Below are 20,800 nucleotides of genomic sequence, written 5' to 3' on the forward strand. Positions count from 1 at the left end.
ACATGTATAAAGTTATTTTATTTTTCCTTTGATTGTAACTTTAAACATTTCACTATCATATTTATAAATTTACATCTCACTAGCACCATAAATGCTTTGATACATTAAATTTGTTTTTTAGGTGTTCAAATAACCTTTTTTGGTATAAAATTGTTTTCTATAGTGATGAATACTTCAGAATGAAACTACAGTGGAAATCTGTCAGCGAGGAACAAGAGAAGAGAAATTCGAGGTTAAGAGATTATAGAAGTCTTATTGGTAATTTTTTCTTAATTTTGAAAATGCATGAGAGGGTTGCATGGAAGTGTTGATAAGATTTAAGAAATGCACGTATATACTACAGAGTTAGGGCCCAAATGAAAAATCAGAGGCTTGTGGCAAAGATTCTTACCACAGAAATACCTAGAACCTCCTAGGGCAGCCTTCAGAATGTGATTTGGGCACTCTTTCTAGCTGCAAAGCCTCTATCTGGCTCTCTAGCCCTCCAAGAAAGCTGACATTGTTGTGAACTTGGGCCAGATAATAAAGGTTATAAAACTTTCTCTCAGAGAGGAGGAGATCAAGATGGTGGAGTAGAGGATGCAGAGCTCACCTTCCCCCGCAAACACATCAAAAATCATCTACATGTGGAACAGTTCTCACTGAAAACTAACTGGAGACTGGCAGAAAGACTCCTGTGCAGTAAGAAAGATAACACACGATATTGAGTGGGAAGGAAAGAGAAGTGATGAAGTTGGGACCTGTGTCCCTGGGAGGAGACTCAGAGGAAAAGGGAGATTACATGGATGGAGAGCCTCCTTGGGGAATGAGTGGTCTGAGCCACATATTGGACAGCCCAGTCCTGGGGTCCAGCAGAGGGAAGACAAGCCCTCTTGGCTGGTTGGAGGGCTGTGAGACTAACAGGAGGGCTGTGGGAAGCCTGGACTCTGCTCTTGAGGAATGTGCACATGCTTTCTTGCTCCTGAGGCAGGGTGGAGGGGGTGGATTGAAGACTGTACAAGTGACTGGTTGGTTTTCTGTGACGGCCCCAGTGCACACCCTGGCTTGAGCTAAGCAAACACCCCAGCCCCGCTTGGAAGATCGGCTGTGAGACACAGAAGCAGCTCAGACCTGAAGCAGCATATGAGCAGGGTGGGGGCAGCCATTACTGGCACTTACACAGGCAGAACATCAGAAGCAGTGTGAATGTCTGACCCTTGCTGGACCACCGTAGCCCATGCCCCTACACACTCGGAATGCCCACACCAGCCCTTCCTGTTCCAGCACTGTCCCCAGTGGAGGAGATACATGGGGGTGCACACTCCGAGGGGAGGAAGCGAGCTTGGACTTGGCCCTGGCCCTAAAAGGGAGGTGACAGCCACCAAGCAGAGGGGAAGTCCCAGGTCACACCTGGCTCTGGCCCTAGGCCCTTCATCTCCAACCACACCTCCTACCAAGGTGATAGCTACCAGCATGCTCTCAGGAAAGATGTGACCCGTGTTCAAGTCAAATCCAGCTCTCCCTCCAAAGCCACTGGGCACACGCTAACTGTATAGGGGTTCTCCCACATGATGACACCTTTAAACGATTTCTCTATGAAACTAGGTGAAAGTTAAGCAAAATGAGAAAACACAGGAATTTGTCTCAGTCGAAAGAGTAAGAGAAAACCCCTGAAAACAGTCATGAAATAGAAATAAACAATTTACCAGATAAAGAATTCAAAGTATTAGTAATAAGAATGCTAGCTGAAGTAAGGAAAGTAATAGATGAACATAGTGAGAATTTTAACACAGAGCTAGAAAATATAAAAAAAGAATCAGAACTGAAGAATACAGTGACTGAAATGAAAAACACCCTAGAAGGAATTAATAGCAGACTGGCTGATATAGAAGAACACGTAAGTGGTCTGGAAGATAGGATAATGGAAATCATCCGATCAGAACAGCAAAAAGAAAAACAAATTTAAAAAATGAGAACAATTTAAGGGACCACTGGGACAACATGAAGTATACCAACATTTGCATTATGGCGGTCCCAGAAGGAGGAGAGAGCGAGAAGAGGTTGAAAATGTATGACATTTTCCCACAAAACTAGAACAGATAATCCTAAAATTAATGTGAAACTACAGAAGACCCCAAAATGCCAAAGCAATCTTGAGAAAAAAGAATAAAGCTGGAGGTATTATGCTCTCTGACTTCGGACTATACTACAAAGCTACAGTTATTGAAACAGCATGGTACTGGCACAGAAACAGACACATAGATCAGTGGAATAGTATAGAGAGCCCAGAAACAAACCCATGCACTTACGATCAGTTAATCTACAGCAAAGGAGGCAAGAATATACAATGGAGAAAAGACAGTCTCTTCAATAAATGGTGCTGGGAAAACTGGAGAGCTACGTATAAAACAATGAGATTAGAACATTTCCTCATAGCATATACAAAAATAAACTCAAAATGGATTAAATACCTAAATGTAAGGTGTGAAATCATAAAAATTCCTAGAAGAGAACATAAGCAGAGTACTCTTTGACATAAATTGTAGCAATATTTTTTTGAATCTGTCTCCTAAGGCAAAGGAAACTAAAGCAAAAATAAACAAGTGGGACCTAATTAAACTTGAAGGCTTTTGCACAGCAAAGGAAACCATTAACAAAATGAAAAGACAACCTACTGAATGGGAGAAAATATTTGTAAATGATGGGATTGGTAATTGGTTAATATCCAAAATATATAAACAGCTCAAAAAAACCAGGCAACCAATTAAAAAATGGGCAGAAGACCTGAGTAGACATTTTTCCAAAGAAGACATACAGATGGGCAACAGGCACGTGAAAAGATGCTCAGCATTGCTAACCATTAGAGAAATGCAAATCAAAGCCACAGTGTGATACTACCTCATACCTGACAGAAAGGCTATCATCAAAAAGACCACAACTAACAAATGTTGGTGAGGATGTGGAGAAAAGGGAACCCTTGTACACTGTTGGTGGGACTGTAAATTGGTGCAGCCACTATGGAAAAGAGTATGGAGGTCCCTCAAAAAACTGAAAATAGAACTACTGTATGGGCTCTAGGCGCACGGGCTTCAGTAGTTGTGGCTCCCTGGTTCTAGAGCGCAGGCTCAGTAGTTGTGGCGAATAGGCTTAGTTGCTCCATGGCATGTGGGATCTTCCTGGACCAGGGATCGAACCCATGTCCCCTGCATTGGCAGGCGGATTCTTAACCACTGCACCACCAGGGAAGTCCCTTGATATCATTGTTGATACCTTTTTGTTTTCTGCCTGGCATGTCAGTACTAAATAACTATACAAGAGGAAAGAGAGACAGATAGTTCATGAGGGCACAAATAACTTTTTACTGTGTTTAAAACACCTATTAAGGCAGATATTCTATATTGGCATTATGACTATGTAAATTGTGCTTGAGTTAATAAAAAATAACTTATCATGTACCTCTATCAACTATGATATGAGAATGAAACATTTTGGTGTTTTTAAATAAAATTTGACATTTGTAGCATGATTTTTTGGTATTGCTTTTCCTTGTTTGAAAAATGTATTCACAGTTCTATAGATATATGCTATATTTATATTTATTAAGCTATTTTAAGATAGCTCAACAAAAAGCTAGAATATTGTTCTGCTGATTTTTAAAATGCCCTTATAGAATCTAAACTCATATCATGAGTTTAGATTGCTTTGTTGAAAAATACCTCCTCATCTCTTCACAACAATTATTGAGAATGTTTTCAGATTATTAAATTTAATGGGGGGAGAGGACAGTTATAACTTTTAAACAAAATTGATTATAGAGTAAATTAATCACTTTAAATTTCTTTAAATTATTTTTTCGTAATTTACTGAGGGATTGAAGTTTGGGGAATGCCTTTTTAGTTGTTTCACAAGATGCATCTAGCAGGTATCAGTGTTTATTAATTGAATTGTCAGTACAACTTGAGATACACTCCTGGTGATGTTTCTAAAACTGTTTTTAATGTCTTAAAATCATTTCCAGAAAAATGTGGATTTTCTTTTTTTTTCAAAATTAAAATAGATTGCTTATTTTATATGTAAACTATTTATTTATTTATTTTATATGTAAACTGAATAATGTATATATGAGAATGAAGAAGTAATTTGTCCTAAAGATGGTTATGGAACATGACAAAGAAGTTGACAGTACTTCTCATAATGAATGAAGCAATTATGAATGAAACAAATCTGTTTGATTACACTTGATTGCATAGTAACTTTTTTCATTACTGTTTTCAAGTAATACTGCCTATCACATGTATTCATGACTGGCATTTTTTATATATATAAATTTATTTTATTTATTTGTTTTTGGCTGCTTTGGGTCTTCGTTGCTGTACGGGCTTTCTCTAGTTGCAGTGAGCGGGGGCTACTCTTTGTTTCAGTGCACGGGCTTCTCATTGTGGTGGCTTCTCTTGTTGCAGAGAGCACAGGCTCTAGGCGCTCAGGCTTCAGTAGTTGTGGCTCACGGGCTCTAGGGTGCAGGCTCAATAGTTGTGGCGCACGGGCTTAGTTGCTCCGTGGCATGTGGGATCTTCCTGGACCAGGGCTCAAACCCATGTCTCCTGCACTGGCAGGTAGATTCTTAACCACAGGGTCACCAGGGAAGCCCATGACTGGCATTTTTATTGCTAACTAATGTGAACTATTACTTGGTGTTGGTTTTAATTAATTGAATGTATTTCCTGCTATTCAATTAAAAGATTTCTATGTTTAGATAAAAATTGAAAAATATTTAAAAATATACCCAAGAGGAGGTTGACTGACTTCGGAAAAAAATTCCAAAATGTTACTTTATTGCATATCTGAAATGGAATTTGATGAATTTTTTCATTTTAAAAGCTTGGCAAGAGAGTAAGATTAATAACAAGAAGAATAACTCTGTTGTAAGATGTGAGCTTTATAAAAATCTGTTATTCTAAAGGTTTTCAAATATGTGATGATTTTCTTCCTCAGAAAAAGATGTTAACAGAACAGATCGAACAAACAAGTTTTATGAAGGCCAAGATAATCCAGGGTTGATTTTGCTTCATGACATTTTGATGACCTACTGTATGTATGATTTTGATTTAGGTAAGTTCTCCTCTAACATCCTAATTTAAAGATATTATGTATGTTTATTTTAGAATTTAAATTTATTAACCTGTTAGGAACATGTAAATAGTTCTGTGGCCTAGTTTTTATAGGGGTGTTCCACAGGGGACTGGAAACTTAAAAGGCTTTGGTTCCCAAATTGTGCACCAAGGAGCACTGGGTTGCTCATGCAAACTCATGGGGACAATGTGGGATATTTTAAATATTTGAGGGAAATATAGTGACATCTGTAGGACACTGCTCTAACTACTAACTGGAGTAGTTCAGGGTTTCATCATTAGATCACCAGACTCCTTCTGATGAAGTTATATCTTTACAAAGCAGAGTTTTTGGCCTTGCCATGATAAGCAAGTACTGTGTGAAAATAGATGAGGATGGTGGCATCCAATTGGATTCCAAGGTTTTGAGTAGTGTAGTGCCCAACAGGTGCTAAGTTAAATAGGATATAAATATTAATTAAGTTGTTTGGATCTGTTTAATAAATGGAAATTGTTAGTAATATTTTTGAGCCTAGGGGTGCCTTGGAAAACAATTCCTGAGGCACTAAGGGTACTGTGAATTGAGAAAGTTTGGGAACCTTTTTTTGATAGGCTTATCCCTTGTGAAGAAAAATGCTGATTTGATATTATAGACAAATGGTGCATATAATTATCTAGGGCGTGTGGAGCTTTACTCCCTTTTCTTGGTTAGTCTGTTTTCTACCAAGAATGGATTGGAAAGACTGGGGTTGGTGGTGGGAGTTGGGGGGATTGCATGGGGAAGCGATGCTAAGGGATGGAAAGCCTAAGGAACCAATATTTTAAGGGACAAGAGAACTTGATCCAAAAGAATTCCTTTTGGATTCTTACATGTAAGTTAGGGGAAGATGTAAACTCTGTTGTGGATCTTGAGGCATCAGCCTCTGGTGACAGTAGTTGAATATCACAGATTTCTCTTTAAAATGTGAAATGTAGCCAGTCCTGTCTGTCACACCTATAGTGAGCCTCAAATTGGATTGTTGAAAATATTAGTAGAGTGCTTCTCAGGTTACAGAGTGCTGTTATTACTTAATTTTGATTTCAATTTTGATTCTATTAGAAGCCTTTTGAAGAAGTGGGGAAATAATCCCCACTTTATAAGTAAAGTTATATTGATTTAGACTGTGACTCAGGGTTGTACAAGTAGTAAATATTGGACTGGGGGTAGAGACCCAGGTCTTTATTGCAGCCTGGCATTCTTACCTCTACACATTCAGCACCCTGACCCATTGCCATTTTAGTTTCTGTTAACCACTGTGGGGAATAGGGCTGTCGTCCTAGGGAACAAGAGGCATTGCCCTGTACTCTAAGTTGGTAATTTTGAGATAGGAATTAATGCATATTCTCAGAAGGAGTTCCTGAATTCTCAGTTTTTTCAGGAACTGAGTCCCAGACCAGCTATCTGGATAAATTGCTGTTCCCGTTTGTCTATATTAACCCCACATTCTTTCCAGTCAAATACTTTAAGTTATTTGAAACATACCCAGGGATTTTATTAAGAACTCTGGCCTTGGGAGAAGCCAGGGTAGTTTTCATAAAGCACTGGACCAAATTTCTTGCTTTTTACTCATAGCAAAGTAATCCGGGCTGTAAATTTACTCTTATAGTTGATTCTTTCCTATTGAGTTGTTTGGCTTCTTAGCCCATAGATGAGATGTAGGTGTATTTGTGTTGAATATAGTTTCATTAATAGTGAGGAAGAAGATAAAAATTAACAAAAGCAGACAGAAGAACTCAAGGAAGAGTAATTTTTAGTTAGTGCAGACACTGTATCTAAGTTGTTTCTATGGGAGGTATCTTTTTTTTTTTTTACAGTGTATGTTCATAATTTGATCCTGAATAAGCAGTAAAAGGTTAAATTATACTCAAAATACTGTATGTAAGAAGGCAGGAGAGTGTCTAGTTAAAAAAAAAAATGATTTCCACCTCTTAAGATTTAAAAAAATAAAATTGATCCTCTAATAACCGAATAAGCTTCAGTTAACCTGGAATGTTCACCTGTATATAGATGAAATTTTTTTTTCTCTTTAAGAATGTGTACGCTAGGATGGTAAGGAGTTCATTTCTCACACCTCCACACTGAAACAACTTTGCTATGAAAATAATTTTGGGGAACTACTTCAGAAATTGTAGTAGTGCTGATTAAGATGTACATCAGTCAGCACTAGTGCAGAATTTGAGCAGCACTGAATGCTAATTTAAACAGCTTTAATCTTTCTTTAATTAAAAGGAATTTGTACATTAATTCCACACCCACAACTCATGACATACCCCAAAGAACATCATGTATAAAATAAAATAGATTAAAAGCAACAAGAATATGAAGATTAATTTGACTGCTTGCTTTAACTAAAACTTTATGGTAGTGATCCCATATGAAAGCTGAAGACTTAAAGGATTAAATTAGCTTCTTAGAAATTTTTATTCATTATAACTTTATAATAAAGCACTTCCCCCCCCCCCCCAGAGGAAAGGCGCTTTGTAAACCTTTCGAACAGCATGCTTTGAAATATTTCTGTTACAGACTGTATGTGGTCAGACCCAGGAAAATGGTACTCTTTTCCACTTTGTTGAATTCACATAAATTTCCTTCATGCTTTAATTGGTTTAGCTTTTATATTTGTCATTGCTTTCACTGTGTCATTGCCATGTAGGAAAGTTCTGATGATAACAGTCTAGTCTTCCTTCTAACCTACTTATTCTTTCTTAAAAGTGTTGTATTAGTCAGGGAAAGAATAAAGAAAAAAAAAGGTTTCTTATAAGATACTGGCTCATGTGATTATGGAGACTGAAAAGTCCCACAGTCTGCCATCTATAAGGTGGAGACTCAAGAAAGCTGGTGGTGTAGTTTAAAGACCTGAGAGCAGGAGAGCCAGTGGTGTAGATGCTAGTCCTGAGTCTGAAGGCATGAGATCCAGGAGCACTGAGGGCAAAGCGCTGTCTCAGCTCAACCAGCCAAGCAGAGAGCAAATTCAGTCTTCCTCCATCTTGTTATTCTATTCAGGTCCTCAGTGGATTGGGTGATGCCTCCTCACATTGCTGAGGGCCATCTGCTCTAATCAGTTCACCAATTCAAATGCTAATCTCTTCTAGAAACACAGTCACAGATACTCCCAGAAATAATGATTAACCAGACATCTGGGCATCCTGTGGCCCACTCAAGTTGACACACAGAATTAATCATGTCGTATGTATTATTTTAAAAAAAGCATCTGTAATAAATTTGTATAAATGCTTACATTTAGATATCATGTCGTATGCCATTTTTTCTAGCACTTTTCTCTAAATGTCTTGGTAACTCCATTGTTTGGTACTGTAATAATTGGATACCTGCCACGGGAACCTAAGTTTTTTTGTGTGTGTGCTAACGTGCGTAGAGACATACTTTTCCGCAGGGTGTAGTGTAGACATAGTGAGGTTGGGAGGGATTAGGCGTAGCAGTAGATGGTATTGTAACTGAAAGTGGGGTCCGGCTGCTTGTTGCTCAAAAGCCAATAAAGAGGCCAGGTTGGTGGAAAGGAAAGTTTGTTTTGTTTTGGATACTGTCAGTGTGGGGGTCGGGGGGTGGTAAGGGCAGACGTCTGTCCAGAGGCCGACTCCCACCACTGACAGTCAGTGGGCAAGAGCTGTTATAGACGGAGGGAGGGGGCTACGTGCAGAAACAGCACAGTCAGCTCTGACAGTCATCTTGAAATTGGTCATCAGTGGTCTGATCAGCATCATCTTGATTGTTTTAGGTACAGTTAATCTTCAGTTCTAGGGTCGGTTTGTTTCCATTTCTTTGAGGCCAGTTCTCAGAATTGTGGCAGCTCATGGCTGCAGCCTGGTCATCATGTAGTTAACTTCTTCCACCTGCTGGGGGTTTCAGTTTCTTTAAGACAGCTCACAGGATATGGCTCAGATTATTATCTACAGCCCTTAAGAAGGAACTAAAGATCCTTGACTGCTTAATGACTGAACTATTATTATTTGGTCTCCTTTGACTGTTTTCCTTTGTTTCAGCATTTTCTCACTTCTCTGATTAAACTTATTCTTTGGCTAAAGTTTTTCCACAGACAAAAGGCAGGTTGAGGATGTGGGGTGCAAGGACCGTAGGGTCCTGCTCCATTTCAACAGGGTAGAGGCTAAGAGCAGATAGAGCTAAACTTTTATGTGTAAGGAGATCCTGAAGTGAACTGTCTCTTTCTGTTACACTTTTAATCTGAGTTTTCTCAAGAGACTGGCTTACATGCTTCCTGGGGTCATTTTTAAAGTTGTCTTCCAGAATAGGAAGAGTGATGTAAAATTATGTATAACTGCAAGCAGAAGTATCCCCTCCCTTTTAAAAATGTATACTGTTTTAAATGGCTTCATTGCACACAGATATTGGTGAACGATAAGAATGTAAGTGTTGGTCCTGCGAATGAAAGACTGTATGTTTTCCACAGACTTCCCAAGCTATCACTGGGGAAAAAAATCTCTATGTAACTTTAATGAATGTACAAAAGTTACCAAAGTTGAATGATATGTATGTGAAAAGGCTTAGTTAAGAGCTCTTGTCCCTTTGTGGATTCAAGAATCTGTATCTTAAGTCTGAAATCTAATTGTAAAACAATTAAGAAAATTGAGAATTTTATAAGATGGAACTAAAAAATAAGACATTTGACATGGTCAGGTGAAAAGCAAAACTAAGATTTTTTGTTTGTTTTTTAAGTGAGGGGCCTGATTCTTTAACTTTCCAATTTTTCTTTTAATCTAACGCTGCAAATTAGTGTCATGATGAGAAATTATAAGAGCACAAGAGAAAGGTGGTTAAGATGGTAGCTTTAGGTACAAAATATTGATTGGATTAAATAAGCCCATTTGCTAGCATTGGTTGGGTCTAGAGTAACAGCAAAAGGAAAAAAAAAAGAGAACATAAATACAACCACTTAAAAGAGGTAATTTTGTTGTGATTCCTTTTGGGTAGATTACCAGTGTCTGGTTGATAAAGCAGTTGGACCCTTTTTAGTTCTTATTTTACTGGGCTTATTCATTGTAGTTTGGTGGTGGTTGACTACTCTGGCCTTGCAGCTTTCTTCCCTTTGACTTTTTTTTTTTAATATTTATTAAATTTGATATTCCTCTGGGTTTCCCTTCAACCCTCTTCTTTATCATAATGCTTTTGCACATAATTTTTTAATAATATTACCCTCCCTTGATAATGATATCTACACTAAGACACATACTAGCAGTTATGTATCTGTTGACGTCTCAGTACAAAACAACTCACCTTTCTCACCTGATTGCTAGATTTCCTCCTCATTGTTTACAAACATCAGTATCGACCAGTTTCTGAAACCAAGAAAAACGATGCAGTTTTAAGTGAAATGGTGGTGGTATGCACAGATGGATACATAAAGCTTAGGTTTTTAGAGATATGATTAGTTTTTTCTGTTCTTCTTAGGATATGTGCAAGGAATGAGTGACTTACTTTCCCCTCTTTTATATGTGATGGAAAATGAAGTAGATGCCTTTTGGTGCTTTGCCTCCTACATGGACCAAATGGTAAGGTTCCATTCCAAACTAATTCTGAAAATTTTAGTTGCATAATAATCTTATAAGATTGATGTTTATATTTAGCCAATTATGGTAGAACTTAAAAAAACTGCTCAATGTTGTTTGTTTCTTTTTTAAATAGCCTTTTCAAGAGGCTTGGAAATGCTGGTATTGTTTTTAATACAAAAAGTAGATAGTAAGTGCCTATAGAACAGGAATAATCAGGATTTAATATTGGTAAATGCTTATGATCTGCAGAAGAACCATGAGTCATTATAGAATATTGATGAAATAGATGATTTCAGTTCTTGTGAAGTAGTTGAACTTTCATATCATCTGTTTCAGAGATAAAGTTTAGTCATGCCAAGTAATATCCTTACCTTTTGTGAACATTTTGTATTTTGTCATTATAGTGGCTGATTTTTCTCCAGATGTGTTTGAACTATTTGTAACGTTGACAGGTTCTTAGTTTTTTCTTAAGCATGCGATTATTAGAGTTGAACTGTGTCTATATATACATATTATTATAAGGAACATTTTATCTATTATCATTGGTACATCTTGAAGACAGAGTTCTAGGACAATAGTACAGTATTAACAGGAAAATAGAACAGTCTTCTCAAGTAATCTATTAGAAAGGGGGAAAAAAAAGCAAAGGGGCTAAGAGCATATAAAAGCATATGAAATCCAAAGACCTGACTACATAGGTCACTGTACTGTTTCAAAGTAAAATAAATATACTTGATGCTGGGCCTTGATGGTTGGATATTGAAATGGCTTGCTTGCAAGGGAATAAAGATTTGAATATGTAGTCATATAAAATGTTTCCCTGTAGTGGAGAGTCTGGGATACAGATGTGAAATTTTTTGATTAGTTCTATTTTTTGATTACTTCTATTCTTCCTCTCTTGCTTGCCTGTTTTTTGTTTCCCCTCTAATTTGTCCCAATTTTATCTGTTTCCTCAAGTCTCTTATCCATGGTTCCAACTCATCCTCACTTCTCCTAGTTCTTTTCCATACTTGATAAGATACCATGAATTAATGTTTTTGGATTATTTGGAAAGATTATTAATTGCAGTAATATGGTAATATCATAGTTTGTATTCCTTACCTTTTTGATTGATTGATTTTACCTGCCTTCTTAGTTCCAATTACTCCCAGGTGCTCTAGAAACCTGAGGCATTTGTTATAAAGGTCTGTACAACTGATAACTAATTGTGTAGAAACTGTTGTCTGCTTTCCTTGTGTTTTTGTTGTTTATCCTCTTTTCACTAGAGCTAGTATGCACCTTGATAAAGGGGTCATGTCTTTGTTTAACTAGTTCTCTGATATGCTTCCAGAATTTTCCTAATGCCTGACATGAGGTTTTTGTTCAACAGATTTTTGTAGAATAAACACATGAATATTTCCCCAGTGCTTAGTTTAGACCTCTACTTACAGTAGGTATTCCAAGAATTAGCACAAACACACGTTATTTAGTGTTTTACAGTAATAGTTTTCATAAAACTGAGCTAATATTGGCATGTTCAAATATATTGGCTTGTGGTGCCAAATACATACATACATGCATATGTGTGCATGTATTTAGGTGTCAAATGTAAAGACTACTTTCTGAACATCTGCAGTGTACCACTTCACAGTCTATTTGTCATTTTTGTGTATGAAGGTTCAAGTTCTTTGTTCTGTCTCTTTCACAGTAAATGTTCTCTGTTTGCCTTTTCCATTGAGAATGGTCTGGGGATTTTTCTAGTCTTTATTCTAAAAAGATCTCTTAATATATTGTCTACTAACATCTTTTGCTTCATAATATTTGAATGAAAGGGCAATAAGTTACAATCAAAATAATCCGCACAATTATTTTTCACTGCATTGCTATTGTTTTGGTGTCCTTGAATCTGTGCTGCTGTTTGACTCCTTTTTGTTTTATGGATTTATTTAACATAAGTTTTAACTACTTTAGTGAGGCTGAATTCAGTGTCTGTAGATTTACTTTTGTTGATATTTACTCACATCTAATGTAGGTCTAGGCATAGACTTTGTTTTCAAAATATAGAAATATTTGCAGAACGATCTGACGAACTTTCTTATAGCCACCATTCATTTTGCCATATAGTTTTGTCCCACCCTTCCTTCTCACCCCCATCCATATATATACACACACACATACCTGTATACATGTACATATACATATATTTATACATGCATGCATATGTGCATTCCTATGTATACGTATGCACACACATATTTATTTACAGTTACACTTGATGCCCTGTGTATATCCACTGTTGACCTCATTGCCCTTTCTCCAGGAGTAGCTACTTTTCTGAAGTCGGCTTCTGTCATTTTGGGAGTGCTGCTTTTTATAGCAGAGTGGGTAGCAGTGGCTATGCCATGTTGGTACTTCCAAACCAATTTTAGCTTTTGGTCATGTCACAACAAAAATTATGCTGTTAATCAAAGAAAATTTGCCTTTTTGCCAAATTTTGCCAAATTTTGCCAAAATTTGCCAAAATTCTGCCTTTCCCTTATAGTTCCATGTGGGAAATGTGAAGAAACTATATCCCAAAGGCTTGCGTTAGTCTGTTAAACTATTTCGTTCACTAATTAAACTATTTAAATCACTGAAGAGAAGCGATTTTATTGAGAATCAGTAGCCCTTAATTTTCAAAATTCTTTTTTACCAGGAATGAATGGTTTCTAATCAGATGGATACTTCTAATAAAGCACTATTATTGTCTCAGGAACGAAAAAAGAAGTGTGAAGGAGGGGATGTTGTTCTTAGGCTTTCACAAAGGTTAGGGCAGTAGTTCACCATAAAGGGGTTAGAACACTAGCGTTAAAGGGATCAGAATCATCTAAGAAGCCTTTATTTTGGTGCACTCCCCATCCCCAAATCTTGACTGAAGTGTTGGTAGGGAATCTGTTAAACTTCAAAGATTATTTAAAACATGTGTAACCATGGTAGTTCTCAAACTTTATGATCTCAGGACCCCTTCACACTCTTAAATATTATTGAGGTTTCCAAGAGCTTTTGTTTATGTGGGTTATATCTATTGATGTTTGTCATATGAAAAATTAATGCTAGGAAATTTATAAATATTTATTTATTCATTCATCTAAAAATGCTACATCTTGGTATACATACATTTTTTTTAATGAAAAATAACTTTTCCAAAACAGTTTACTGAGAAGAGGGATTATTTTTCATTTTCTTTAATGTTTAGTTTAGTAGTTTAGTTTAATAGAACACAGCTGACTTGCATATCCGCTCCTGTATGCAGTCTGTTGCAATATCACACATCATATAGCCTTTACACTTGTGGGGGAATTTAAAGTGCAAAATGCATAGATTGTGTTAGTGTTGTTATGAAATGGTTTTGACTTCATAGATTCCCTAATGTCATCAAATCTAAGAAATAATTAGCTAATTCTTTAACATGATATGTTAAAGCTAAAATTAATTTTATTTCATATGTTAAATTGAAGAAATATTTAACAGTGAAGTGATAAAAGTCTATTTTCCAATGTGTGTTCCATTCACCAAGTCTCTTATTTGACGTAAGAAATAAGTATTGATATATCAGTCAGTCTACCCCTGCTGTCTCTGCATTATTCTTTATCTAAAAAAAAAATGAATAGAGGGAAAAAATAATTCTTAGTTTGAGACCAAGTTTCTCTTTCCTCCTTTTTGATGTTGCTTTAGCATTTTAATTAGTTGTGATTTAAAAATATAACCAGTGTGGTGTAAATCCAGCATTTGTCATTATATTCATGGCATAGTTATCGGTGATTATGTACTGTAAAATATTTATTAAATATAACTTATGTGATAACATTTATTTTTTTAAAGCATCAAAATTTTGAAGAACAAATGCAAGGCATGAAGACCCAGCTAATTCAGCTAAGTACCTTACTTCGATTGTTGGACAGTGGATTTTGCAGTTACTTAGGTAAGTTTAATGAAACAAAACTATACCCAGCAAATTGTAAGGTAATATGAACAGAGAAAAAATGTAAAGAGCTCTTTTAAAGATGCATATACTCTACCAATGTTGCCTGGGTTCCTCTGAGGAATAAAAGTGTGGGACCGAACAGTCCTTGTATAATTTTGCCTTAAAACAGTTTATTTATAAAGTGAATTATAGTTGTCCCTCATTATTTGTGGGGGATTGGTTCCAGGACCCACCCGCCACCCCTATACCAAAACCTGAGGATACTCAAGTCCCTTACATAAAATGGTGCAGTATTTGCATATAACCTATGCACATCCTCCTGTAGACTTTAGATCATCTCTAGATTATTTATTGTACCTAACACAATATAACTGCTGTGTGAATAGTTGTAAATACAATGTAAAGACTATGTAAATAGTTGCTAGGCAAGGCAAATTCAAGTTTTGCTTTTTGGAACTTTCTGGAAATTTTTTTTTTCCAAAAATTTTCCATTCATGATTGGTTGAATCCACGGATGCAGAACCTGCAGATATGGAGGGTCAACTGTATTTGTTGTTATTTGGTGGTTTTCTTTTAAAGAAGTTAGCCTGCAAATTTAAATTGTTTCCTTGAATTAGTAGAAGGCAATTAAATTTATAGGACTTTTAATAGCCTAAGATGAATAGAAAAACTTGAGTTTGAAATAGGTCACTGTATTCTGAGATAATTAGCATGAGTAAGCCATATATATATTTTTTTCTGTGTAGAATCCCAGGACTCTGGATACCTTTATTTTTGCTTCAGATGGCTTTTAATCAGATTTAAAAGGGAATTTAGTTTTCTAGATATTCTTCGATTATGGGAGGTAAGTTCTTAAATTATTGTAAAAATTAATATTTTTTATGGAAACATTTTGTATCTGTAGAGTGTAAATGGATTATAATATCTTGACTGAAATTTCTAAAGCAGTTACGTTCTGAAAATTCTAATGGTTTGTGGTCTCTCCTTAAAAAAAAAAAAAAATTAACCATCTTGAAATGAATGTGTGGTCTTTGGAGCTTTTTTCTGTAAATCAAATCCTTGTGCGATTGGGTGCCAGTGAGTTTCCCAGAACCAGTTCTCTGGACCACTTGTGCCTGTGTTCTTTCCTTGGAAGGCTTGACTTTATGTGAGGCCCTGCCACATTTGGGTGTAGATTTGAATAGAGTTAAGGAAGTTTTGGCAGGCCAGTCAATTGAGATAGTACTTTATTTGTAGTCTGAAATATTGGGAGGGAACTGACTTGTGTTTTGCTTTTTTAAAGAACTTTAAGTTACAGCAGAATACTAAGAATAATATAACAAATATCCCACTATCCACATTTAACATATGTAAATATTTTGCCGTATTCACTTCTGGTTTTTTCTCTTTCTTTCCAAGACAAAAAGTATTTAAAGATATAGCTCATATCTTTAATCACCACCCCAAGCCCCATTTCCCTCTTCCCCTCTCTAGAGGATATTCATGATCATGTTTTTGGTTTATATCCTTTTATTCCCTCTTGCACCCAGGGCAACTCTTGATGAAAAACAGAAAATTATTATTTTCTTCTTATACATCTATTAATTGTTAAGTTAACAGATGGATGTGCTTTTGAAATAGAATATTGGTATAATGACTGCTTGATGCCTTATCTTTATAAAAGTAAAGATGACAGAAATATTCCCAAGGAAAGAATGGGGGAAATAATCTGTTTGGATAATAAATAGACTTGTATACAGTGGGCACCCTGAGGCTTTTACACCTGGAAATTGATTCCTGTACTTCTGGTGACTGTGCTGCCATTAGAGAAGGTGATGCACTGATTGAAGGATCACCACTTTATGGAGGATCACTTTCTTTGTTTGAAATTAGAAGGAAAACGCACATGTTCTTGACCCAGAATCATATTTTAAAGTTAATCAATTTTATTAAATTGTTATCTCAACTTCTTTTTAAAAAATTATCAACATAGCTGTAATAACTCCTTAGTCTGTGTTTACCAAATAAATTGGAACTTTTAATGAAACTTTTGAGGTTAATTGCATTGTAATTAAACTTTTAAGAATTGGATTTAGTCTGAAAATTATTCTGCTTAATTTACTTCTGGTAAAAGAAGTAAAAACATTTCAGGTATGCTTTAATAATAGTGTTTACATGGCTCTTTTGATCTTTCTAAAAAAGATATTATTAGGTACATTAACCGGGGGAAATTAAGAACTTAAGTTTTAGGGCATTGGCTATACTTAGGAAGAAGTGCAGCTATTGATCAAATGTTTTATACATTTGGGTATAAATTTTGGGTGGTCAATTCAGTTTTTGTCAGAGATATTCTGAGTTATATAATATGATGTTTAGAATGTAGAGCTACCTCTGGGTGTTTTTAATTCCATGCAGTGTACAACTGAATCTTTATTCCCATGATTTAGCTCCCCTGTACCCCTCCCCCGCCCCCGCCCCACCGAGACTGAAGATGATTTAAAAGTGAAAAACTGAAGGTTCAGAAAAATACTGAAAATACCTCTGGCCCTTACACTTTAACCTCATGACTGTGGCTCCTTAGTTAATACCATTTATCATACTGGTTAGGTTCAATGTTACTGTAGTTACCTAAAGAGCCACATTTGGAACTCATCATATTCATATAATAGTTAATATTATATTAACTATTAATATAATAGTTACTTTGTAGGTAAAAGTAAGACTTTCCTTCCCCACACCTCATTTCTTAACTAGAAAAAGAGTGGACTACCCCATCAAGGCAACTCGTGCTTTGCACAGAAGTCATTCAGAGTTCGGCATTGTATCTGTGAGGAAAATATTTTAGAATTGATAGAGTTTACTAAATAGGTGTTCTATTTTTTATAGGTAATGTGGACTGAACTACCATGTAAAAATTTCCATCTTCTTCTCTGTTGTGCTATTCTGGAATCAGAAAAGCAGCAAATAATGGAAAAGCATTATGGCTTTAATGAAATACTTAAGGTAGTTGTTACTTTAACTTAAATTTTAATATTTTGACTCTTTCCTCTTTTTGGTGGTATTGATATACATACATTTCCTTGGAACATTATTGAATCCCTCAAGTAATTTAAATTTTATCAATGACAGTCAGTACTAGGACTGACTCTCTGAGAATGACAGTTCAGCAAGTACGTATTGCCAGTTATTTTTCCTAGCTAATTAGAAGGAAAAGGAAATTCAGCAAGTGCTCTTTTATGTAGTTCAATTTTCTAAAAAAATAATTCTTTTGCTTATAACTTGAGATAGTAGACTTGGGACAACTGCTGGATTTAATGTTCCGTAAGCTTATTAGCTATTCTTTAGCTTTAAAACTTGAAATGATCTAATGAAAGATATATTAAATTTCCTGTTCACTTGTAGTATGAGGGTGTTTTTATTTTAAGGATTTCATCTACAGTGTAATATAACTGGTAATAAGTTGTATAGTAGAATATAATAATGTTTCAGTTTCAGTTATTTTATTTTATTGATTTATTTTAGCATATCAATGAATTGTCCATGAAAATTGATGTGGAAGATGTACTATGCAAGGCAGAAGCAATTTCTCTACAGATGGTAAAATGCAAGGTATACAGTGTTTTAAGTAATTGTAAGATTTTTTTTGTTCATATGTTTTTGGTGGATTGAGGTCAAGAAAGAATTTTTCCTTTCAGAAGTAAAATTGGCAGCAAGTTGAAGGCAGACACAAAGCATTGGCTAGCATTTGTTTACCATTATAAATTTACAGCACTTAATTGAAAACAATTGGTTAATTATGCTAGATAGGAAACATATAATAATAAGGCAAAATGACAAAAGTAATGAAAACAATAAAGAGGCTGCAGAAGCATTGATAAATTACCTAATCAAAGAACACAGAATAGGACCTCATATTAAATATGTAGTATCTTTAAGTAAAGACAGATGCTAATCAGAAATAATTAAATGAAGAGTATTTGGTCTATGTCATTACATTTGTATCAGTCAGACTCTTAATAATCTCTAAAAACAAGGCAAAGTTGATGTGTTATGTTCTGAATTTAAACCAAAGTATTAGACTTTTGATGTATTTTGGTTTTCATATTTTTTATGAGAATTCTTATTTGGTCTTCGTGTCATTTGATCATGGTTCCAAATATTTATTTTGGTTCAGTTTTACACACAGTTATTTGATAGCTGTTCTGTTCAAAACCTGCCAGTGAGGGCTTCCCTGGTGGCACAGTGGTTAAGAATCCGCCTGCCAATGCAGGGGACATGGGTTCGAGCCCTGGTCCCGGAAGATCCCACATGCCGCGGAGCAACTAAGCCCGTGCGCCACAACTGTGAGCCTGTGCTCTAGAGCCTGCAAGCCACAACTACTGAAGCCTGTGCACCTAGAGCCCGTGCTCCGCAACAAGAGAAGCCACCGCAATGAGAAACCCATGCACTGCAACGAAGAATAGCCCCTGCTCGACACAATTAGAGAAAGCCCGTGTGCGGCAATGAAGACTCAACGCAGCCAAAATAATTTTTTTAAAAAACCCAAAAAACCTGTCAGTGAGATACTTCTTATGTTTAAGGAACGTCTGTGTATTGAGGGAGAAAGATGGTGTCAGTAAGGAGAATGAAATAAATGCAAAATATTAGAAAACAATATGCTTGTGGGAGTGGTGGGATGGGGTGGAGAGTGGCTAATTCAGAATAGAAGGTCAGAGAACCACTTATTAAAAAGAGTGGTTAAGGGTTTCATTTGGAGTGGAGAAGGATGGTTTGAGAGGGTGCATAACAATTACACTGTTAAAGCAAATGCTTAGATGTAGTATTAAATAGAAGTGTTAATTTGTGATTACTTTTCCTCTATGGTGAATGATGATTTTATATTTGATTTTTCTTATTCAGGAGTTGCCACAAGCAGTTTGTGAGATCCTGGGGCTGCAGGGCAGTGAAGTTACAACACCAGATTCAGACAATGGTGAAGATGAAAATGTTGGCATGACTAGTTGTCCGACATCTGCATTTCAGAGTAACTCCTTGCCTGTACTTGCTGCCAGTGGAGCCAGAGATGACAACCCAGCAGAGATATCCATGTCCCCAAATGTCAGCAGAGTAACACCTGCATGATCATTCTTCTTGCTTTTTGAAGAGACACTTCATTGCAACTTCTTTTCAAGTACTGGAAAGGTGGAAATTTAAAATCTTGGTATTGATCATGCTTTAAGGTTTATGGAAAGAAAGTGTACTGATGTTCTTGCATTAAAGCTTTATGAAGATTTAAACTAATTATTTTTGTAGTTACTTCTACCAAATAGCCTTTCCTTTTCAATAACATTCCTTAGTATTTTTATAGCTAAGTACATTTTATTTTCTCGCTGATGAACTGGAATTGGATAAATATTACAAGTGGATGAGTTGGAAATTATGCACTTTGAAAACATTCACTTTGTTTACTCCAAGTTCAGTGGGTTTGGATTTGATTAAATGTTGAGCCTTTCTATAGCATTCTAAGTTGAGAAGTAGATTGTTACCCAGTGATGAAATAAAAGAATTTGTTTTTCTCTTTTGTTTACAACAATACAGCTTAAATATTTATGCTGGTTGAATGTGATATGAATTGGACATTTTCATCAATGCAGTTTAATGTGTAGATAAAGAGCTATTTCAACCATAAGAAGTGGATTGGCAGTATATTTTTACATTGAATTTTTCTTCACTTGTATATAAAGACTGTATAAGTACTTATTTATGAGTATAAGAAAGGATAGGCATATTTTCTTTAACTGAATAAACTTGACTATTGATTTATATAACCTGATTTCACAAAGTTAATACATAGCTTCAATATGAGATCTTTTTCAAAACTATTTTCTTAACCAAACATTTATTTCACGAGACTACATCCAACCCTGTATCTGGTATAATTTTCAAGTTAATTGCTTGTAGTCTCACTTTACTAGTAATGTTTACTATCTTTCCTAATAATGTATTAACTGATTAATCAGGTCTTTAAATTTTTATGAAATACTCTTTACCAAAAGCTTATGTCAAAAATTTCAATATACTATCACAAGTCTCAAAATAATACTTTTTTGTATATGAATGAAGCTGTTGTTTTTACCATGCAGTGTTGCATGATATTAAGTTATGTGTAATTAACATAACTGATTCCATTTTAATTGTAATTTGTTAAATTCTGTACATATCATTAAAATCAATTTGAAGTTGAAGT

The 20,800-nt window shown here is 35.6% G+C and overlaps 1 protein-coding gene across 1 annotated transcript in view; it reads left to right on the plus strand.

The window, feature by feature from the left end:
- TBC1D15 (TBC1 domain family member 15) overlaps window positions 1–20,798 on the plus strand; it is a 64,264-nt gene extending 43,466 nt beyond the window's left edge. The window contains exons 10-17 of the mRNA XM_067697353.1: window positions 164–258; window positions 4,972–5,088; window positions 10,552–10,652; window positions 14,493–14,592; window positions 15,342–15,439; window positions 17,461–17,577; window positions 18,097–18,183; window positions 19,474–20,798. Coding sequence (XP_067553454.1) covers window positions 164–258; window positions 4,972–5,088; window positions 10,552–10,652; window positions 14,493–14,592; window positions 15,342–15,439; window positions 17,461–17,577; window positions 18,097–18,183; window positions 19,474–19,695 — 937 coding nt within the window. The 3' untranslated portion in view covers window positions 19,696–20,798. The remainder of the gene's footprint in view (window positions 1–163; window positions 259–4,971; window positions 5,089–10,551; window positions 10,653–14,492; window positions 14,593–15,341; window positions 15,440–17,460; window positions 17,578–18,096; window positions 18,184–19,473) is intronic.
- The last annotated feature ends 2 nt before the right edge of the window (window positions 20,799–20,800 follow it).

The sequence above is a fragment of the Pseudorca crassidens genome, chromosome 11 (assembly GCF_039906515.1).
Source record: "Pseudorca crassidens isolate mPseCra1 chromosome 11, mPseCra1.hap1, whole genome shotgun sequence".
In the NCBI taxonomy this organism is placed as follows: Eukaryota; Metazoa; Chordata; class Mammalia; order Artiodactyla; family Delphinidae; genus Pseudorca; species Pseudorca crassidens.